This window comes from Dermacentor silvarum, chromosome 6 (genome assembly GCF_013339745.2).
Source record: "Dermacentor silvarum isolate Dsil-2018 chromosome 6, BIME_Dsil_1.4, whole genome shotgun sequence".
Taxonomy (NCBI): domain Eukaryota; kingdom Metazoa; phylum Arthropoda; class Arachnida; order Ixodida; family Ixodidae; genus Dermacentor; species Dermacentor silvarum.
The window spans coordinates 83,163,248-83,180,418 of record NC_051159.1 but is presented as its reverse complement, the minus strand read 5'-3'; the positions used below and the strand labels follow the sequence as shown (position 1 = coordinate 83,180,418).

Sequence of the window (17,171 nt, the reverse complement as noted above, 5' to 3'; positions counted from 1 at the left end):
TGTTCTTATAAACTTGGGCCAACATGCGCGCACTGGAGCCCTCGTGTCCAGGCCGTTCCAGAAATGGAAGCACGCACTCGCAATCTTCCACACACACGAAAATACTAAATATCACCGTGACTGTCAGCTAGCAGCTGATAATTTTCTCCAAACATTTTCAGGAAGCGTGCCCAATGTGATCGATCAACTGGACCAGGGCAGGCAATGTAAAATATGAGAAAACAGAAGAAAGTAAACGGCCTATTATTGAGGAATTATTTTTTTTTTTTTGCGGGCGACAAGGCCTGGCTCTCGGTGGCCACAGGGACAGTGGCCGTATGGATTTAAGCATAGCGCTCCCCGCTGAAAATACTGGTATTTTCAGAGCGCTTCTTCGCATGCGAGCTGATTGTGGAGATACATATCTGAAGAACTATTTGGAAAGTAGCCCCAGTAATGCCTCGTATTTAAGCCCTGATGCACAAAACCAAAGTATAGAAATTTCTGGTGAAATTATCAAAGAAAGCCTAGATGCAAAAGCAGGCTGCTTCTCCATACTTCCTGACGAAATGACGGACATCGCTGGAATCGAACAGCCTACTGTTTGTGCAAGGTACCTAAACAAGTATGACAACGACATCGACAGAGTGTTTTAGGTTGTAGCATCAGAATAGATGCCCATCTCTGATTGCCACTGCAGGTTCTATGTAAATGTGTAAATACTGCCGCAGAGTCTAGTCACCCTTCCAGTGACTACTGCCAGCACAGAGAGAATATTTTTTAACAAGAGTTTACTAAAAAACTACATGCGCTCTACAATGTCTGTGGAACGCATGGTTATGGGCTGGCGCTTCTATACACCCACAGAGAAGTCGGCATCAACGTGTCCGGAGTCATTGACCGCTTCGCTCAACTTCCCCATCGAGAGAAGTTTGTCCTTTAGATAGCGAAGCAGCAAAAATCAATGCAAGTAAAAAGCTCTGTTCCTTCAGGTCCGTAAGCTTTTAATTATGAAAACGTATGCCTGTTCATAAGCTTTTAAAACCGCAGAAATTTTCGCTGTTTATTCTAGCAGTTAGCATCATGATCAAAATTATCATGCGAATACGAAAATTACGAGGGCAACAATAACCAATTTTGACCGACATTGCTGATTGAAAGCCCGGCTCACGCGGCGTCTGCCAAAAACACAGTCGGATATTGGGTAGTTCAACTTGCCGCATCATCTGTGGCTTTCGTTTGTCCTTTTCTTTCCTTTTTAGCTACTTGATTTTATTTCTTGTTTGAAACGAAGCAATACGCTCCTTTAATTTTGGGTGCAGAGTAATTGTTGGCGCTGTGCAGGCAGTTAAATTACACATTTTCGTACTGATTTCTGCATTATTCCTCTATTATTCTACCCATATGGCACTGTCGCGACCACCGCATGGCCCGAGTACATATCACGATTTCTGCGATCATAGTTTTGTTCTTGCCTGGATCATCTGTCTTTCTGTGCGCAAAGTTTACTATCTGTGACTGCGCAACATGTTTATTTGTTTTGTTTGACACATTATATAGAGTGACGTTTGCTTAAATAGGTACATTTATTGCATACTTACACGTATTTTTAAATATGTTGTTGCGAGGTTTTGTGTATACAAGCAGTGAACTTTGTTCCCAGCGAATCTTTTTTGCGCTTTATCGAGTTGTATCTTCGCATTTGTTTATTCAATTCAACCTTCGCATTTCTAATGTATATATTGCAGAACTCCTACTTTTTATTTGTGCTCACTGTTGCGAGTATAATCTCGGTGTAATTACATTACACGACAGGTTACAGCTACTCCTGCGCAATCTATTGCAACGAAGGACAGTGTCATTTAGGTTTTTTCTTGGCCGTTGCATATGTACAAAAATGTAAACAAGGTTCTTGAATGACAAAGATTCATCAAAATATTTGTCCTCAACTTATTCTTTTCATGGCCTTTACTTTTTCGTATCAGCTGCATGCACTGCTTTGCTGGTTTCGAACTGATATAGTTCTAAGTTTGCGTGATATTTTCTTTACTTATTAAATAGACAAAAAAACGCGGAAGCATTGATATCAGTTATTTCTGACACATTTTTTGGGGCATACGATTATATTATTTAATAAAAAAATACATATTTTACTTGACAGTGCATAGCGTTCAATCATTCGTTTGCAGCATCTAATATACAATGACATTGGTAATGAAGTTATTATTCATGCATTTGATCCCTCGACAAATTCTATAAGAAGGAGGCCGCGCTGCAACCTGAGCCCCCCCCCCCCGAACAATATTTCTGGCTACGCCACAGGTTTCAACTGCTCTCGCTTTGGACACAGTGCCCGTCACTGCCACTGGTCGTCGCCTTCAAACTGGAACACTATCTTGGCGTCGTCCGGGAGGCAACATTCGACGTTTTTCCCCTCACTCTGATCCACATGTTTCCGATGCCGCCATTCCACACTCCACGTTTAGTCGCTCACGGTCCCCACAAGGCCATCGATCTCGATCGCCATGACCATACTGGTCATCGTCCCCTACACGGCCTGGCACCTACTCTCCGGAATCTAAACCATGCAGCTCTCGGAGCTGACGCTGCATTAGTAACCCAGTATAAAAATCCTCTGTTGACTGTACGTACGCCCGGAACGTACTGGACATTCAAGTAGATGACGTTACCGTTACGGCCCTCATAGACACCGGAGCGCAGATTTCAATAATGAGCGCTGCCCTCCATACTCAGCTCCGCAAAGGGATTATGCCCGCGATTCAGAGCATAGTACGGGCCGCTGATGGCAGCTTGTCGGTCGTTCTTGGAATGTGCACTGCCCGAGTGTGCATTGCTGGCCATCAGACCATTGGTTTGTTTGCCGTGCTTGCGCAGTGTGCCCACGACGTGATCCTCGGCCTCGACTTTCGACGCACTCAACCCTTATCGACTGCTCCACAGGTGTTCTTCAACTGGAACTCCTTTTGACGCCCACGTACTATCGGACATTCCCAGCCGCTTATGTTCTGTCGAGTTCCTCTACCTGCCACCGCAAGCCTCCACGTACGTCCCATTAAGTCCATCTCCTCCTGTATGTGACGGTGAATACGTTGTTTCCGTGATTCTCGACGTGGTCCTGACGCACTCTGTCGTCCTACAGTCCACTGTGGTTACCATACGCGACAACAAAACCTGCCTGCCTCTTTTGAACTTTGGCCTTTCTACCCACGTGCTACCTGCCGGTATCGCGCTTGCCACCGTGTCGTCGTTGCAGGAATGCGCGATCTCCGTGTTATCCGTCGATAGTGGTTGAACTGTTTCCGGCTCTCTCACAGCCACTTCGTCGCCATGTGCCGATTTCGGAAAAATGATATCAGCAGACCTCCCGCTTACGCAAACAGAAGATCTTCTGTACCAACTAGCCCAACAAGCCATTCTCAAGAAGATCTTCGTCGGGTCTTGCTATCATATTCCGGTATCTTTGATCTCGAAAATCACCTTTTAGGTCAGACATCAGTTGTTCAGCACACCATCCGCACCAGCGATGTTCAACCGGTTCACCGGCGCGCTTATCGCGTTTCCACTGCGGAACACATCATAATCCAAAAAGAAGTCGACAAAATGCTGGCCAAGGACATCCTCGAACCGTCCTCTAGTCCTTGGGCCGCTCCTGTTGTGCTGGTCAAGAAGAACGACAAGACCTGGCGATGTTGTGTTGATTATCGACACCTCAACTCACTCGCCTCGAGGCAGAGCCTTTGCTTGCAGCATAGCGCGTTAAATAATTTGTGGCGATGATTATGTATTTGTTTCCTGAAGATGACCGAGGAAACGGACCCAAGAGATCTATGCCATGCCGAATTGCACAAGTGTTACCGGAGGGCTGTGTAACCGCGACCACGATATGTCCTAAAGATCAGACGTTTCAGTCATATATTGAGACTTTTTGTAAACGTGCCTTTGAAAAATTATAAATTGTAAAGGTGTTTATAGCACGCTAGCGTTAGGGCAGACCGTTGGATCAGTTCAGGGAACCCCGAGCGCGAGTGGCGTAGTCCGAGCAATGCACTGGAGAGACTGACCCACTAGACAGCGCTGGTGAGGACCTTCCCTCTTCTTCGCTACAAAATGCTTAAAAAATTTAAGAACCGTAAGGGTGCGAAATCTACAGGCTAGTCAAAGCCATCGTGGTCACACCATCGCCTTAATTCGCACTATATCCGGTGTCTGCAATATGCCCGGTGGCTTTTAGATGCGGAGCATCTTATAGCGGCGGCCTGTCCTGCGGCGTCGTTGGCGTCGGCGTCCGTCCGCACCTCTCCTCATTCTCTCCACGCCAGCTGTGCGATAACGCCTCTCTCCTCCTCTCCCCCGTCTCCATGCCATCTGTTCGATAACGCGCTTCTCCCTCCGTGTCTTCATCCGCCACCTGTGCGATAGCGCGCGCATGCGCGCCTCTCTCTCCTCCTCCTCCTCTCCGCGCCAGCTGCTTATATAAACCCGGTGCATGCGCCGCTGCCTCAGTTGCTGCTTCGGTTTAGTCACGCTGCGCCGTCCGATGCGCTGAATGGACGCCAACGAATCTGTCAACGAACTGTATGGCACATCTTCAAACAGCAGCAGCCAGTTCATTAACAGAACCGCGAGCACCTCTGAAGACAAGGCTGCGCAGAGAAGAGTTCGCGACGCGGAACGTAAACGTCGGCGACGCGCAGCGGATCCAGATTCAGTTCGCCAACGCGAAGCCGCTTCGAAACGTCAGCGTCGAGCAGCGGATTCCACACTTAGAGAACGCGAAGCCGCTTCGAAACATCAACGTCGAGCAGCGGATCCTGAGCTTCGAGTACGGGAAGCCGCGTTGGTTCGTGAACGTCGAGCAGCAGAACCTGAGGTTCGGGACCGTGAAGTTCAACGTAAACGTACGAAGCGAGCGGCGGAACCCGACCTTCGAGAACGGGAAGCCGCGTTGGTTCGTGAACGTCGAGCAGCAGAACCTGAGGTTCGGGACCGTGAAGTTCAACGTAAGCGTACATAACACCAAGTTAACAACGTTAATAACACCGTAATAACAACGTAATTAACGCCGTTATAACGACCGCGATGCTCCGCATCAGCGCATGGTTCCCCTCGGGAAGATGGTGTAATTTTTTTCGAGCTGCACAATCTACGGGATCAGCCTACATTTTCCGGAGACAAGATTGGCGTGTCCTTGCACGTGAGCTTGCTCTGACCTTGGCTCCGATTTGACAAAGAAATGCTTCACATTTAAACAGACGGCGATCAAGGAAAGCAGAGTTTTATGCAACGTCGAGTGCTGGCATTGACGTTGGTGATATGCGCTGCAAGCGTTGTGCGGAATAGGTAGTCTCCACCTAGAAAATCGCGTAGCAAACACGTTTGGCGATGGGGAGTGATAGTTCACGTGGGCTGACGTTTGACGTTTAAGGGAATCTGGCGATGACTCGGCAAGCGCGCCGTCAATCCCGTATACGTTGGGGCAAGGTCGCAGGCAGCATACAACCCCTAAATATACAGTCTAAGAACATCAGAATGACCGTGAATGAGAAGAAGAGGAGCAAAGCGTTTATTCTGACCAGGTTAGATCTACGGCCTGATGTAAGTGAGGTGTGTGGAGGAAATGGTAAGTTTGCTTAGTGGCCCGATCCATATTCGAGTAGCTCCCATTCCAGACAGGTTCTCAGATCCTGCAGTGAATGCCGGCTTCGATCGCAAAGGCCAGCAGCGCACGCAATGTGCGTTTCTTATCCTCAGAGGACCTCGTTAACCAGATCCACTTGTCGCAACAGTTCAGAGAAAGAAGCGAGACGCATGCGTATTGTGCTTAAGAACGATGCTTCGCAAACATCTGTGGTTCTCCAGTAGATTTTTATTCAGTGCCTTTGGACAAGCGATTTGTTTTGAATAGGTGTTGTGCAAAATTTTATGGTAGACATTGTCCGTGACTACTACTAAAGTTGCAAACCAGATAAAAAAGCAGACGAAACCAGCCCATAGTAGCCCTCCCTGAAAAAAAAAACAATGACTAATTTAAACATTTAAACTACGCGGTGTAGTCGAGGATTAGAATAATCGAAAGCCTCCTGCACCTCTTCGTCCTAGTGTAAGACAAATTTTGTAAGCAGCACAGCAATCGCAACACAGCGAGCGGCTCGAGCTTGGACGGGACCACCTTTCCTGGCGATATCCACTTAGCGTCCTTTCACAGTTTCTCGAACTTTTGGGGTTCAGCTCAGACGAACGCACAACACAGAGCATATGCCTCTTGCGCACGCCTGAGTGACCTGTGCGAGCAAACGGCTTGCGTACCACATAAATATTTTGCCTTGTCCAACAACTTTTTCAGTGAGTGGCAACACAATGTTTAATAAGTTAAAAGAAGAAACACTTGTTTGGCATGCTGCATGTTAATGACTCTCAATCCAGGGCCTTGCTTGCAGCATGGTTGAAAGTCTTCTCAGTGAATCCTGTCAGGTACCCTTTTTTTAGGGGAGGGGGCAGTGTTCCTCAACATCTAATCACCTTATTTGCTTCTACAATCGAGTCATTATCGGTAGCTTGTTCAACAGACTGCTCACGGTGCCCGCAATGCGTAGGGAGAGGCACAACATACCCACGGTCGTGTTGAAGGCGCAGTTGCTCAGCAAGCGATTAACAAAACTGCGAAGTTTACAAACGCTAAGAGTTCGATGATGTCGCATATGGTGGTGATTACATTGTAAAGCACCCTATCAATTCCACACCGCGATACCTCGTGTATGTTAATAGTTTCAAGACGACTTGCTGCGTGATAATTTGTCACAGTCCATCGCGTGAGCTACCCATATTGTTTCGATGCATGTGTTGGCCGCCTGACAGGCGTAGTTTATCTGGTTCTCCGCGAAGTGTTTCGTAAAAAGCAAGGCCTTTTACGTAGGTTACGTGCAAAAAGTTCATCACGTACTGTATGCAAGAAAATGCACTTTCACACTCACTTGTGTACATTGTATAAGTAAAATGCAAAAAAAAGAAACAGTAACAATCACAAGTTGATTCTAAGCTAATTTGCAAATAATACTAATGTGCGAAGATATCTTCGGTGATAATGGTGGCCGCGCAGCACCAAACAGGACCCTGTTGGCAGAGACTATTATTCCCGCTCGATGGCCATCAGCGTCCGACCCTCAGTCTCGGGCAGCAGGAAGAGCAGTGCCCCGGCCAGCAAGGCCAGCACCAGGGCGGCATAGATGTGTGCGTCTCGCATACGCATCATCGTCTGGAACTGGTCGTTGAACTGCACCAGGAGAAAGGCGAGAAGCCACCGCATGGCCCAAACGGACGAGGCGCCCAGGTATCGCAGCCAGGGGGGTCCCGAACAGAGTTCGGCCGTTAGCAGCGGTGGCAGGTGGCAAAGGCCCACCGAATAGCTCAGCACGAGAAGGTTGAGCGAGTACACGGAGTTCCAGTTGGTCTCGCCGGGAGGCCCTGCCGTCGACCACTGACTGCGAACGCAGGCGCCACGAACAGTGAGAATAAAAATCGCTTCTTCTCTAAAAAAGCGCATTGTTCTAAATCCTGTAAAGTTTTGCCCGCGAGACCAAACGAAAAGAGAGAAGTGAACTCCTTGTCTGGTCTGGTCCGCTCACGCTTTACAGATGGTTATACGCACACGACAAGTAAAATGCAACGCGCGGATTACACTTCTTGCTCCTTTGTAATAATAAGAGAACACCTAAAGCAATAATTGCAGTTCTTCTTGTGCTTGTCTTTTTTAACTTTGCGGTAATTACTCAAAGTCGGTACCGCTAGCCGAAGAACAAGTTCTGCTAAGACACTATCTAGATCGTATAGTTGTCTAAAGCCGAATGCTCATTAATGGCACAAAGACAGTAACGCAATCGCTAAATAAACGACAGAGCCGTATGGTGATAGCAATGGTGGTGCCGCCAAGACGAAATAATAACTGCCGCAGCCCTTCCCTAATGTCTCGAATGCAATGCGAAAGAATCGCGAGTATTGCCTCCGGGCCGTGATAACCCCGTTGAACTCTCGGCCTTGTAGCATTTTACATTCAGGTAAATCATTCTGTCGGTTTTCTTGAGATTCACCCACTCGAGAGTGCCACGAAATCCCAGCCATAGCACCAAGTGACCGCGCTGACCACTCAATATCGGTCAACCATCTTTTTCTAGCACCGTTTTCAGCGCCATGCGCTTAGAACCCCCCTCTGGCTGATTACTAGGCTCGGCGTTATCAAAATCGCGAAGACGTCCTCTACGTCGACGCCGCGGCCGGTCCGCTCGACGGAACGGCCACGGCTGCTGCCATGACGGAGGACGGACGCATTAACATCTCTGCCTTGGTTAAAACAGCGCGCACCGACGTGGCTGATGGGGTCGCATTAGCCCTAGCAGTGGCGCATGCGGCCGCGGATTCTAACATTACAGAAATCTGCACCGCTTCCCAAAGTCCATATCGCTATTTTCTTCAAGGCATAGCGCCTAAGACAGTCACACATTTTACAAAACATCCCTCGGCTTCCCCATCCGGTTACCATCACGTGGGTGCCCAGGGGCATGAGTGTGTCCCTGGGACTTGCGCGTTAATGCGCAAGTCCGAGGCCTTTCCCTCCGGACTCTGGACGACCACTCACCCAACCCTACGGAAAAACCAGGAGAGGGGATCTACACCTACCACCAGATTACCACGTATTACAGGAAAGGTAGACGAGAATTACCTGCCCTTCACCATTCCCTTACCCCCAGCAGAGTTCAATCTGGCGCCAGATCCAGACCAAGGCACTTATTTCTCCATATCTGGCACATTTATTTTACCCTGTTCTCAATAATCCACAGTGTACCACCTGCCAAGCGCCCCGGGCAGATCTTTTGCACTGTTTGTGGAGCTGCCCCAAGTCCATGGCGGTACAACCTATTCACAACCTTTCCTTTTTCCCGTGGGAGGCCGCTCTTCGGCCCACTTGCTCGGATGACCAGCTCTAGCTGGTGGTCCGGGCCTTCCTAGAGATGTCGGCCAGGGGGCTCCCGGACATCTAGGGGCCCAACCACATCTAAATAGATGAAATAAAGTTTTATCCATCCATCCATCCATCCATCCATCCATCCTGCGCACGACAGTTTTCTGGAGTCCAGCTTGCTGTTGTTCCATGTCAAAAACAGGTCGGCATTTGAAGAAACTGAAGTATATTTCGCATAAAAAACACGACTGCTTATTCAAATCCTACAGTAAGCTTAAGAATAAAATGTTCCACAATCATGGCCGCAGCTGAATAGCATAAAGTTCTATCCACGTATTTATTTTTCTTTTGCACGCTTTTAGGCTCTGCTGTAAAATTATACTATAAGACGAGAACGAAAGCCAGAAGGAACGCGAACCAGATTAGCGTGAGCAATCTCCGCACCTTCTTTATTAAGTCCTCCTCTTTGGATGCGTTTTCACTGCGTGGTATTTAGGTATTACGACTCGTCAATAGCAAGCTCCAAACAGAACATAAATTTCAGGCAATCACTAAATTTAGAGCCGCAATCGGGGCCACATTCAGAGAGGGCGCCCTCGAGGCTGTCCATGTGACAGGTTGCAGTCTTAAAATTTTTCTACGCAGTGACCCATTCATTGATATTTACTGATAGAGAATCGAGTATCCTCGTCACCCTCTGACCAATCATGTTTTTTTTCCGACACGCCGCGTACCCGAAGGCGAGCTGTTCGAAAGGTGGAAAGGCGGCGAAGCAGAAGACCTCGAGTAGAGCCGATACGCACAGCAGCTGCCGCCGACCTGTGGGGCGTGTGAGCGAGGTGAACAACACCGCGAAGGACACGTGTATGGCCGCCATGATGAGAGCGGCAAGCGCTGCTGGCACGTCCTTCACCTGGCGTTCCATGGCCTGGATGCCTCGTAAGAAGAAGAGCTGCGTGCACGTGGCACTCTGCAACAGCTGGAGAAGCAGGCACACGGACAGACGCCTGCGCGCAGGAATCGATCCTTGAAAGGGGAACATCATGGCATCTATCAATTAAATAAACAAGGGCGAGGGAACATCAAAGAACGATGATAACGTTTAGAAATCGGGGCCTTCATTGTGAAGAGTAAAGCAGCGCCTACACAGAGGACAAATAACTGGACGAAAGAACACGAGCGCTACCTTGCAAGCAGCTAAAGGTATACCAATTACTTTTAGTTACAACTTATCGCTCATATTGCTTTGTGTACTTCTCTTTTCTTCCGTTCTTTTCTTTTTTTGTTGGCGTTACCTTATCCTTGAAGATGCTAGACCAATTGACATACGCTTCTTGAGGACTTCTCGTCGAATTCCGTGTATTGAGGCATCTTGAGAAAGTCGCACGAAGTTGATGCCGTAGGGCCATCATCATCATCATCATCAGCACAGCAGCAGCCTATATTTATGTCCACTGCAGGACGAAGGCCTCTCCCTGCGATCTCCAATTACCCCTGTCTTGCGCTAGCTGATTCCAACTTGCGCCTAGGGCCATACTGGTTCCAAAAAAAAAGATTAATAAGTAATCATGACCTTCTCTCCTTTTTTTTCCAGTGGAGACTTGAAGTAAGGCATGTGTTCACTATGTATTCGTGTGTGCTCACAGGTATTTGTTGTGTATCATTCATCAATTAAGTACAGAAGTCGGTGACCACTCTGCCACTGCCATCTGTGACACTATGCTTCGGGCATGCTTCCACCACGGTCTTCGCGCCGACATCAATGCCAAATTCGTGACTGTTGCGAAATTTTAAAACTAACTTGAACAAATTGCTTGCGGCTTGACGCGAGAGCTGGCTATTACGGCTCACAAAGAGATGTCAGCATTCATAGAATGAATAGGCAAATGGCGCCCAATGAAACCAGCCTGATATGCACTCTGGGTGAACTCGACGGCTTGGTGTCTTGATCTTGAAGCCGTCCCGGCCTCAGCTCTGGTGGCTTGTGGAACCCGTAGAGCTGTCCTGCGGCCACGCCTGCCTCGTCCGAACGTCCCCAAAGCAGGAGCCAGCGGGGGCTCTCGACCAGGTATCGCAGTGAACCCAGAAGTGGCGGTAATTGCACCAGGGTCCAGATCGCCGCTTGCAACCGCCACGAGAGGCCGCTCAGGGTGTAGCTGGCCATGATACCAACGCTCGTGGCGACCTGGCATCGTGAAGAGTGTGTGTAGAGCAACTTTGGGGCACACAAGGACAGGGGAAGTTCAGAGATTTGGTATTTATTAAGTTAACCCCTATAGAAAGACGATAAACGCCTAGGTCAAGGGGAAATAGAGCAGACTCCATCCACAGTCCAACCACACACCTGTCCCAAAGAGCTAGGTGTCCCCTTAAGTGCTACAGAAGCGTTGGCGTCATGCTAAGACTGCGATGTCGGCCGGAGCCTCGACTCACGGCCTTCATTGACTTCAATTTCCCTTTTCCTTAATTTAATGCAAGAATACACACACACGCGCGCACAGACAAACACATGCGGGCATGCACGCATGCATGCACGTACACATTGCGCATGGGCTCACAGGTACCAGCACTGAGCTACAGTCAAACTTTTGTGTTGAGTGAAAGGGTATGGTGACAGCAAACAGGTGGGTCACAAAGAGGTTGGAACGATCACTTATTGTTTCTTGTAATTCTCAACAAGTCATTCACATACTAGAACACCGGAGGCGTTAAATTAATATATTTGCACTAACATATTTGCAGGCATTTCACCCTGGTATATACACTTTTTTTTAACCAGCGTTGTGCTTCGATCTCTATAGGCCTCTAATCGTGACTCTGGCTAGTCGAACAGGTTGTAGTTTTAAACTTCGGCGTTAACCGACTCCTACCTCGGCGAGACCCGTGTAGAAGGCCCTCTTTTCTGTTGGTGCCACCTCGGCCACGTACAGGCTGACGCCGATGTTGGTGACGCCCAACCACATTCCACACGCAGCCCTCGCTATCAGGAGCGTGATGGCATCGAAAGACGTGGCAAGCACGACCCACGAGAGAGCCATTACCAGGGCGCAGAGCACAAGCGTCCTCCGGCTGCCCAGCGACCACAACGGCAACCCTGCGCCAGCAAGCCGGTTTCTCACAGTAAACAGCTTACAAATTGTCCGCAAGGAGGTGCGTTATTGTTTCAGAGCGTGAACAAACGTAAGCAGAATCATTAAAATAAAAGTGAATCACGAATTTCGTCGTATTAGTCTTGGAAGAAACGTGAGAATGTGAGGGAAATTAACGAAAATATAGTTTAGAAAGAACACATTGCCGGTCTAAACAGCTTTTATGTTACGATTTAGTGCCTCGTTAAAGCTTCCGAAAAGAGGCAGGCAACCCTCATATATTTCGCTGTGAGAGATCGATTTCTTCGAGAGAAAAGGAACGCCGAACTGCCAGTTCGTTTTAATTTCGCGCCGAAACTCCAGTGTTGTTTCGTCAGAGAGTCATAATGGGTTTTAAAGTATGTTCTCGTAAATAGGGGGGGGGGGGGGGGGGCACAGTAAATGTGATAGCAACTTTATAACTTCAATCTTCGGCGCTTTTGGATTACACTTTTTGTTGCTGTTTCTTGTGATTTTCTGTTTTTCCGTACAGTGCTCCTTATGAAACTTGTAGCTGTTCTATCTGTGGCCCCTCCCCTCTAAAATGCTGTAAAGCTTTGAGGTTACAATGAATAAATCATTCAGCAAATAAATAAATAAATACCCGACAGCAGCGCCCCGATGGCGGCCCCGAACGAGAGAATGTTGGCGACCCATCTGTTCTCGGGCGGCGCCTGCTCCAAATGGTACCACGGCTCGTGTTCGATGGAAGGCATGGCCGCCGAGGCGAAGCCCAGAGTGGCGCCGGCCGCGCACGAGCACAGGCAGGCCGTCACCATGGCTCTGGCGTGGTGGCCTCGCGCGCCGCCGGTGTCCACGTAGGAGGCCGGGGTGCCGCCTCTCGCGATCGCCTTCAGGTTGCGCAATGCCTCCATGGCCGCGTATCCGGTTGACGCTGCTTCCGGTTCCGCAGGTGGCACCTCGGACGCAGACGACGCCTTGGGCGCCGCCTCCGACGGCGACACCCGTGTAGATTCCTTGGATGAAACCTTTGAGGGTACCTTTGATGTAATGTTCGACGTTGCTGTCGAGGGTGCCTTCGATGTTACGTTTGACGTCGCTGTCGAGGTCACCTTTGAAACCGCAGTGTCCCCCATATTGGACATGGCCGTGGTCTCCAGGACCGACGTGGCTGCCGTAGAAGTGGCTGCCGTAGAAGTGGCCTGCGCAGCCTTCCGGGACCTGTGACCAAAGCGACCGGCGACGATTGAACAACAGATAGCCAAGTGAGTTAAAAAATATTCATGGGTTAAAAGGGTTGGCGTAAAAAACAGGAACACATTCTCAAACTATGAACGCGACGTTTTTGGTTCACATCCAACATCTGAACACCTCTGAAGCATCATTTGGAACTTGGAGAATATCGGAGTCTACTAGCTGATTTTTCTGTCGTAGAATAAAGTTTCTGTGGCGCTTAATATACATAAAAAATGTAAAGGAAACTTTAGAATCAAAACACAAACTTTAAGAATGTGAAAACTTAGAAACTTAGAAAGTAATGCGCCTTCGAAACTTCATTCGGGCTGCGTAGCCGCCATGCGTCTCTCCTTTTTCTCGTCTTCTTCTCTACTGTTTGTCCATATAGGCTGTCTAAATATCTTTATATTTGTCGTCATTTGGTCCCAGCTTGATCATGTGCCTAGATCATTACATTCCTCCCCTTATGGCTTCATTTCTTCTGAGATAGTATGGAATAGCATTTCCCATTGAAGCCTCTACTGTTACTCCTCCCATTCTTTTGAATTACACTGTCTCCAAATTTTATACCCGCCGTGGTTGCTCAGTGGCTATGGTGTTGGGCTGCTGAGCACGAGGTCGCGGGAATGAATCCTGGCCATGGCAGCCGAATTTCTATGGGGGCGAAATGCGAAAACACCCGCGTACTTAGATTTAGGTGCACGTTAAAGAACCCCAGGTGGTCCAAATTTCCGGAGTCCCCCACTACGGCGTGCCTCGTAATCAGATCGTGGTTTTGGCACGTAAAACCCCATTATTTAATTTTTTTGTCTGCAAATTTCGTTCTATTTTGTTGCTATAAGCACAGTTACGGGCCGGAGGACAGAAACTTCGCGTCGTGACTTTCTCAAACCAAAACTATTCCTCCAAGCAGAATAATCGGCATTATTACTGGATGTTTTCTGTCGAAGCGTTTCGTCATGGTGCGAAGCTATTTGCTCCATCGTTCCGCTGATATCGACGTTTGCCGAAGGAAAACTTTTGACAACAATGCCCACTTTTTTTTGTCAGCTCCAAACCATGTGCTCTGTACAAAAAAACCGCAATATCGGAACTGCATTCTAGCCAGGCAGTACTAGAACGATTATAGTGTGCAACCTCCCTTGAACCTGTCTTTCCAACCTCCCTTGAAGAATGGCTAAAGTGCCACAAACATCGTCACGTGTCACCACTTCAGCGATAGATTTGGCTTCTGGGTGGTATGGAGCTGGGAAATGAAGCTCTATACCTCTTTTCTACGCGGAACTTGTAACTTCGTAAAACAGGTCATCTGTCGTAAGTTACTGCATTTACGAGCTCGAACAGCTGTCCTCCAGGAATCTGAATAACAGAGCTGGTGTTTTTCCTTCCGGACTTGGTAGGCTTCGTGAACCTGTTCACGCCTGGCACCTCCTACGCGAGGCCATGAGCACCATCTTCTCGGATATTGGACAGAATTAATTAAATTTTGTTGTATTACGAGCCAAAACCACGATAAGATAATCAGGCTCCTGTACTGGGGGACTGCCCATTGATATCGGACACATGGGGTAGGATCTTTAACGTGCGCCTAAACCTGAGTACAAACGCGTTTCTGCATCTCGCCCCCATCGAAAGGCGGCCGGGATCGAGCATGGGACCTCGAGTTCATTAGCGCAACGTCATAGCCATTAATCTACCGCGGCATGTGAATACCACCTGGACCGCAAATTCAGAGTACAGGTGAATAAAGTTGGCATGCGACACAGCTTCCTTTCCTCTCTTTCGTATTCCTATCTCTCTACAGAACGCTCGTTTATCACGGAAGTAACCATATGACTAGTCACGTTTGGTTGGAGGGGTGATGAACTGTCAGACTCGACTATAACAAGGCTTGACCAAGGCAATACAAAAAGTACATTAAGGAATACCTAAGTAACTTGGTGCTATGAAGAGGTACATAAGGAAACTACTTGCGTACGCATCGGATCTCTTCTTTGATGACGCCTTAACGCGTTTTCCTGGCATGGTCTGTCCGTACCGAACAGGAAGTCTTGTTGTTCTTCTTCTTCTCTGGGAGTACGAGGTCAGTTTCCACGTGAGCTCCCACGACACTCATCTTCGTCTTTTTTGTGTTTTTTTTTTGTCGTATTTCCGTAAAGAAGCCCAACAAAATAGCGGCATTGTGGATATTTTGAAAATTAGCATAAGTATACACATATTATAATAGGAGAACATTACGAAAATCATAAAGATGACAGATACTCCGAAGAAGTTAAGTTATGGGGTTTTACGTGCCAAAACCACGATCTGATTATGAGGCACGCCGGAGTGGGGAACTCCGGAAATTTTGACCACCTAGGGTTCTTTAACGTGCACCTAAATCTAAGTACACGGGGGTTTTCGCATTTCGCCCCCATCGAAATGCGGCCGCCGTGGCCGGGATTCGATCCCGCGACCTCGTGCTCAGCAGCCCAGCACCCTAGCCACGGAGGAACCACGGCGGTTGATACTCCGAAGAATCTGGTGAGTTCTAAAGAATAGTAAGACTAGTAGAACAGGGATAAAGCATCCAGAAGGTGGCAAAGACGTGTACAGTTTGTTCCAAAAGCACTCTGCTGTGCAAATTTTAGAGCGATAGCTCTACTACTCCAGGTACAAACCTAGAAAATGCCTGGTTCCGTATACCTGACCTTGAATTTCAGCCAAGGTCAAACTGGGACTTAGCCTGCCTAATGCGTTTTGTACACGCGCGCGCTTCGGGACAACAACAAGCAATTAATAAAATAATATAAAAGAACCCTAGGGCCTTCATATTTTTTATAAGATGGCTTAAATTGCTCCTGTAAAGATGTGTTCCCAGAAATGCATTTGTGTTTAAAAGTGAAGCCGACTTTAGGGGATCGGTATAAGCTTAGTCTTTGTAAGCTTGGTTTCCCACATTGTGTGTTGCAGTGAAGCTTACTCATAAAGAAAAAAGCAATGCGAATGGGGCCCAATAACGCTGTCGCGTTCCACTCTTAAAGTCGAAGCTTAAGCGTCCTCATTTTTATTATTGCGATAGCAATTATATGGACACTTCAACCGGATTTCTGCCGTCGCCGTCACCGTGAGGTTCCCTATAGATAAAATCTTCGCCGCGCGCCGCATGCCCGAGCGGAAGCGTGCGGGGACGCGCGCTATCACGGAGAGCGAACGCACTCAATCTCCCACGCGCAAGCAAGAAAGCGGGAAGCCAGCGCCGGAGGTAGCGGGGGGGGGGGGGGGGGGGGTGACGCACTTCTACTCTGCCAACAACCGCGCTCGTCGCTCGCTCGCACCGTCGCTTATCTCCACACGGCTCTGACCTTTATGCGCCGTGCATTCGCCGCTCAGTTTCCGTTGAAGCGATAGACCGCACGTACCTTCGCCCGTTGCTGCGGCGTATGCGCTTGCTGCCAGCGTTTTGACAGTCGTTGTCTGCAGTCATTCAGTGTGATCTATTCATGTTTGTTTGTGCGCGCTCACACCACGCTTGTTCAATCAGTTAGTAATAGTCGGGCCACATTTTCCAACGCACGCTACAAATGCAATGCTGCCCGGGTCGGCAGTGCAGCGCTACAGGTGTGTCCCTTCGCACGCGCTGCCCACGAGAAGCGCTTCTCATCAACACCACCGTTTCACATGCGCCTTCTCGTGATCATCGAGTCTCTCTTCATGTCGGTCTACTTACGCCGCAGCACACCTGCTTACTTAATCAGCTCATGTTTACTACAATTCATATTGCTACCAAAGCCGCTCACCTTACTTCGTATGACATTGCTGTGTTGCTATCGCATTCATTGCTTCGCCCTTAGGGTGAAACTGTGACATTTTTTGTTATAATTCCAATAAAAACACTTGAAAGCGCCTGCCTT

At 48.4% G+C, this 17,171-nt stretch overlaps 2 protein-coding genes across 2 annotated transcripts in view; both read right to left on the bottom strand.

Annotated features, from left to right (window-relative positions):
* Positions 1 to 6,981, bottom strand: part of LOC119456765 (beta-mannosidase) — a 55,770-nt gene extending 48,789 nt beyond the window's left edge. Inside the window, exon 1 of the mRNA XM_049669069.1 lies at positions 6,972 to 6,981. Coding sequence (XP_049525026.1) covers positions 6,972 to 6,981 — 10 coding nt within the window. The remainder of the gene's footprint in view (positions 1 to 6,971) is intronic.
* Positions 6,982 to 7,126: 145 nt separating this feature from the next.
* Positions 7,127 to 15,305, bottom strand: LOC119456764 (solute carrier family 2, facilitated glucose transporter member 8). Its single transcript, XM_037718587.2, has 6 exons — positions 15,257 to 15,305; positions 12,686 to 13,263; positions 11,824 to 12,047; positions 10,872 to 11,168; positions 9,688 to 9,923; positions 7,127 to 7,478 (listed from the first exon to the last, which is right to left on the bottom strand). The coding sequence occupies exons 1-6, from the start codon at positions 15,301 to 15,303 to the stop codon at positions 7,127 to 7,129; spliced, it is 1,734 nt and encodes a 577-aa protein (XP_037574515.2). The 5' UTR covers positions 15,304 to 15,305.
* Positions 15,306 to 17,171: the final 1,866 nt, after the last annotated feature.

Coding starts and splice junctions, on each gene's coding strand:
- LOC119456764 (XM_037718587.2), bottom strand. CDS start 15,303: ATGCCAGGAAAACGCGTTAAGGCGTCATCAAAGAAGAGATCCGATGC. Junction 13,264..15,256: donor TCAAAGAAGAGATCCGATGC/GTACGCAAGTAG, acceptor CTTTGGTCACAG/GTCCCGGAAGGCTGCGCAGG. Junction 7,479..9,687: donor TTCGAACAGCTCGCCTTCGG/GTACGCGGCGTG, acceptor CTGCGTTCGCAG/TCAGTGGTCGACGGCAGGGC.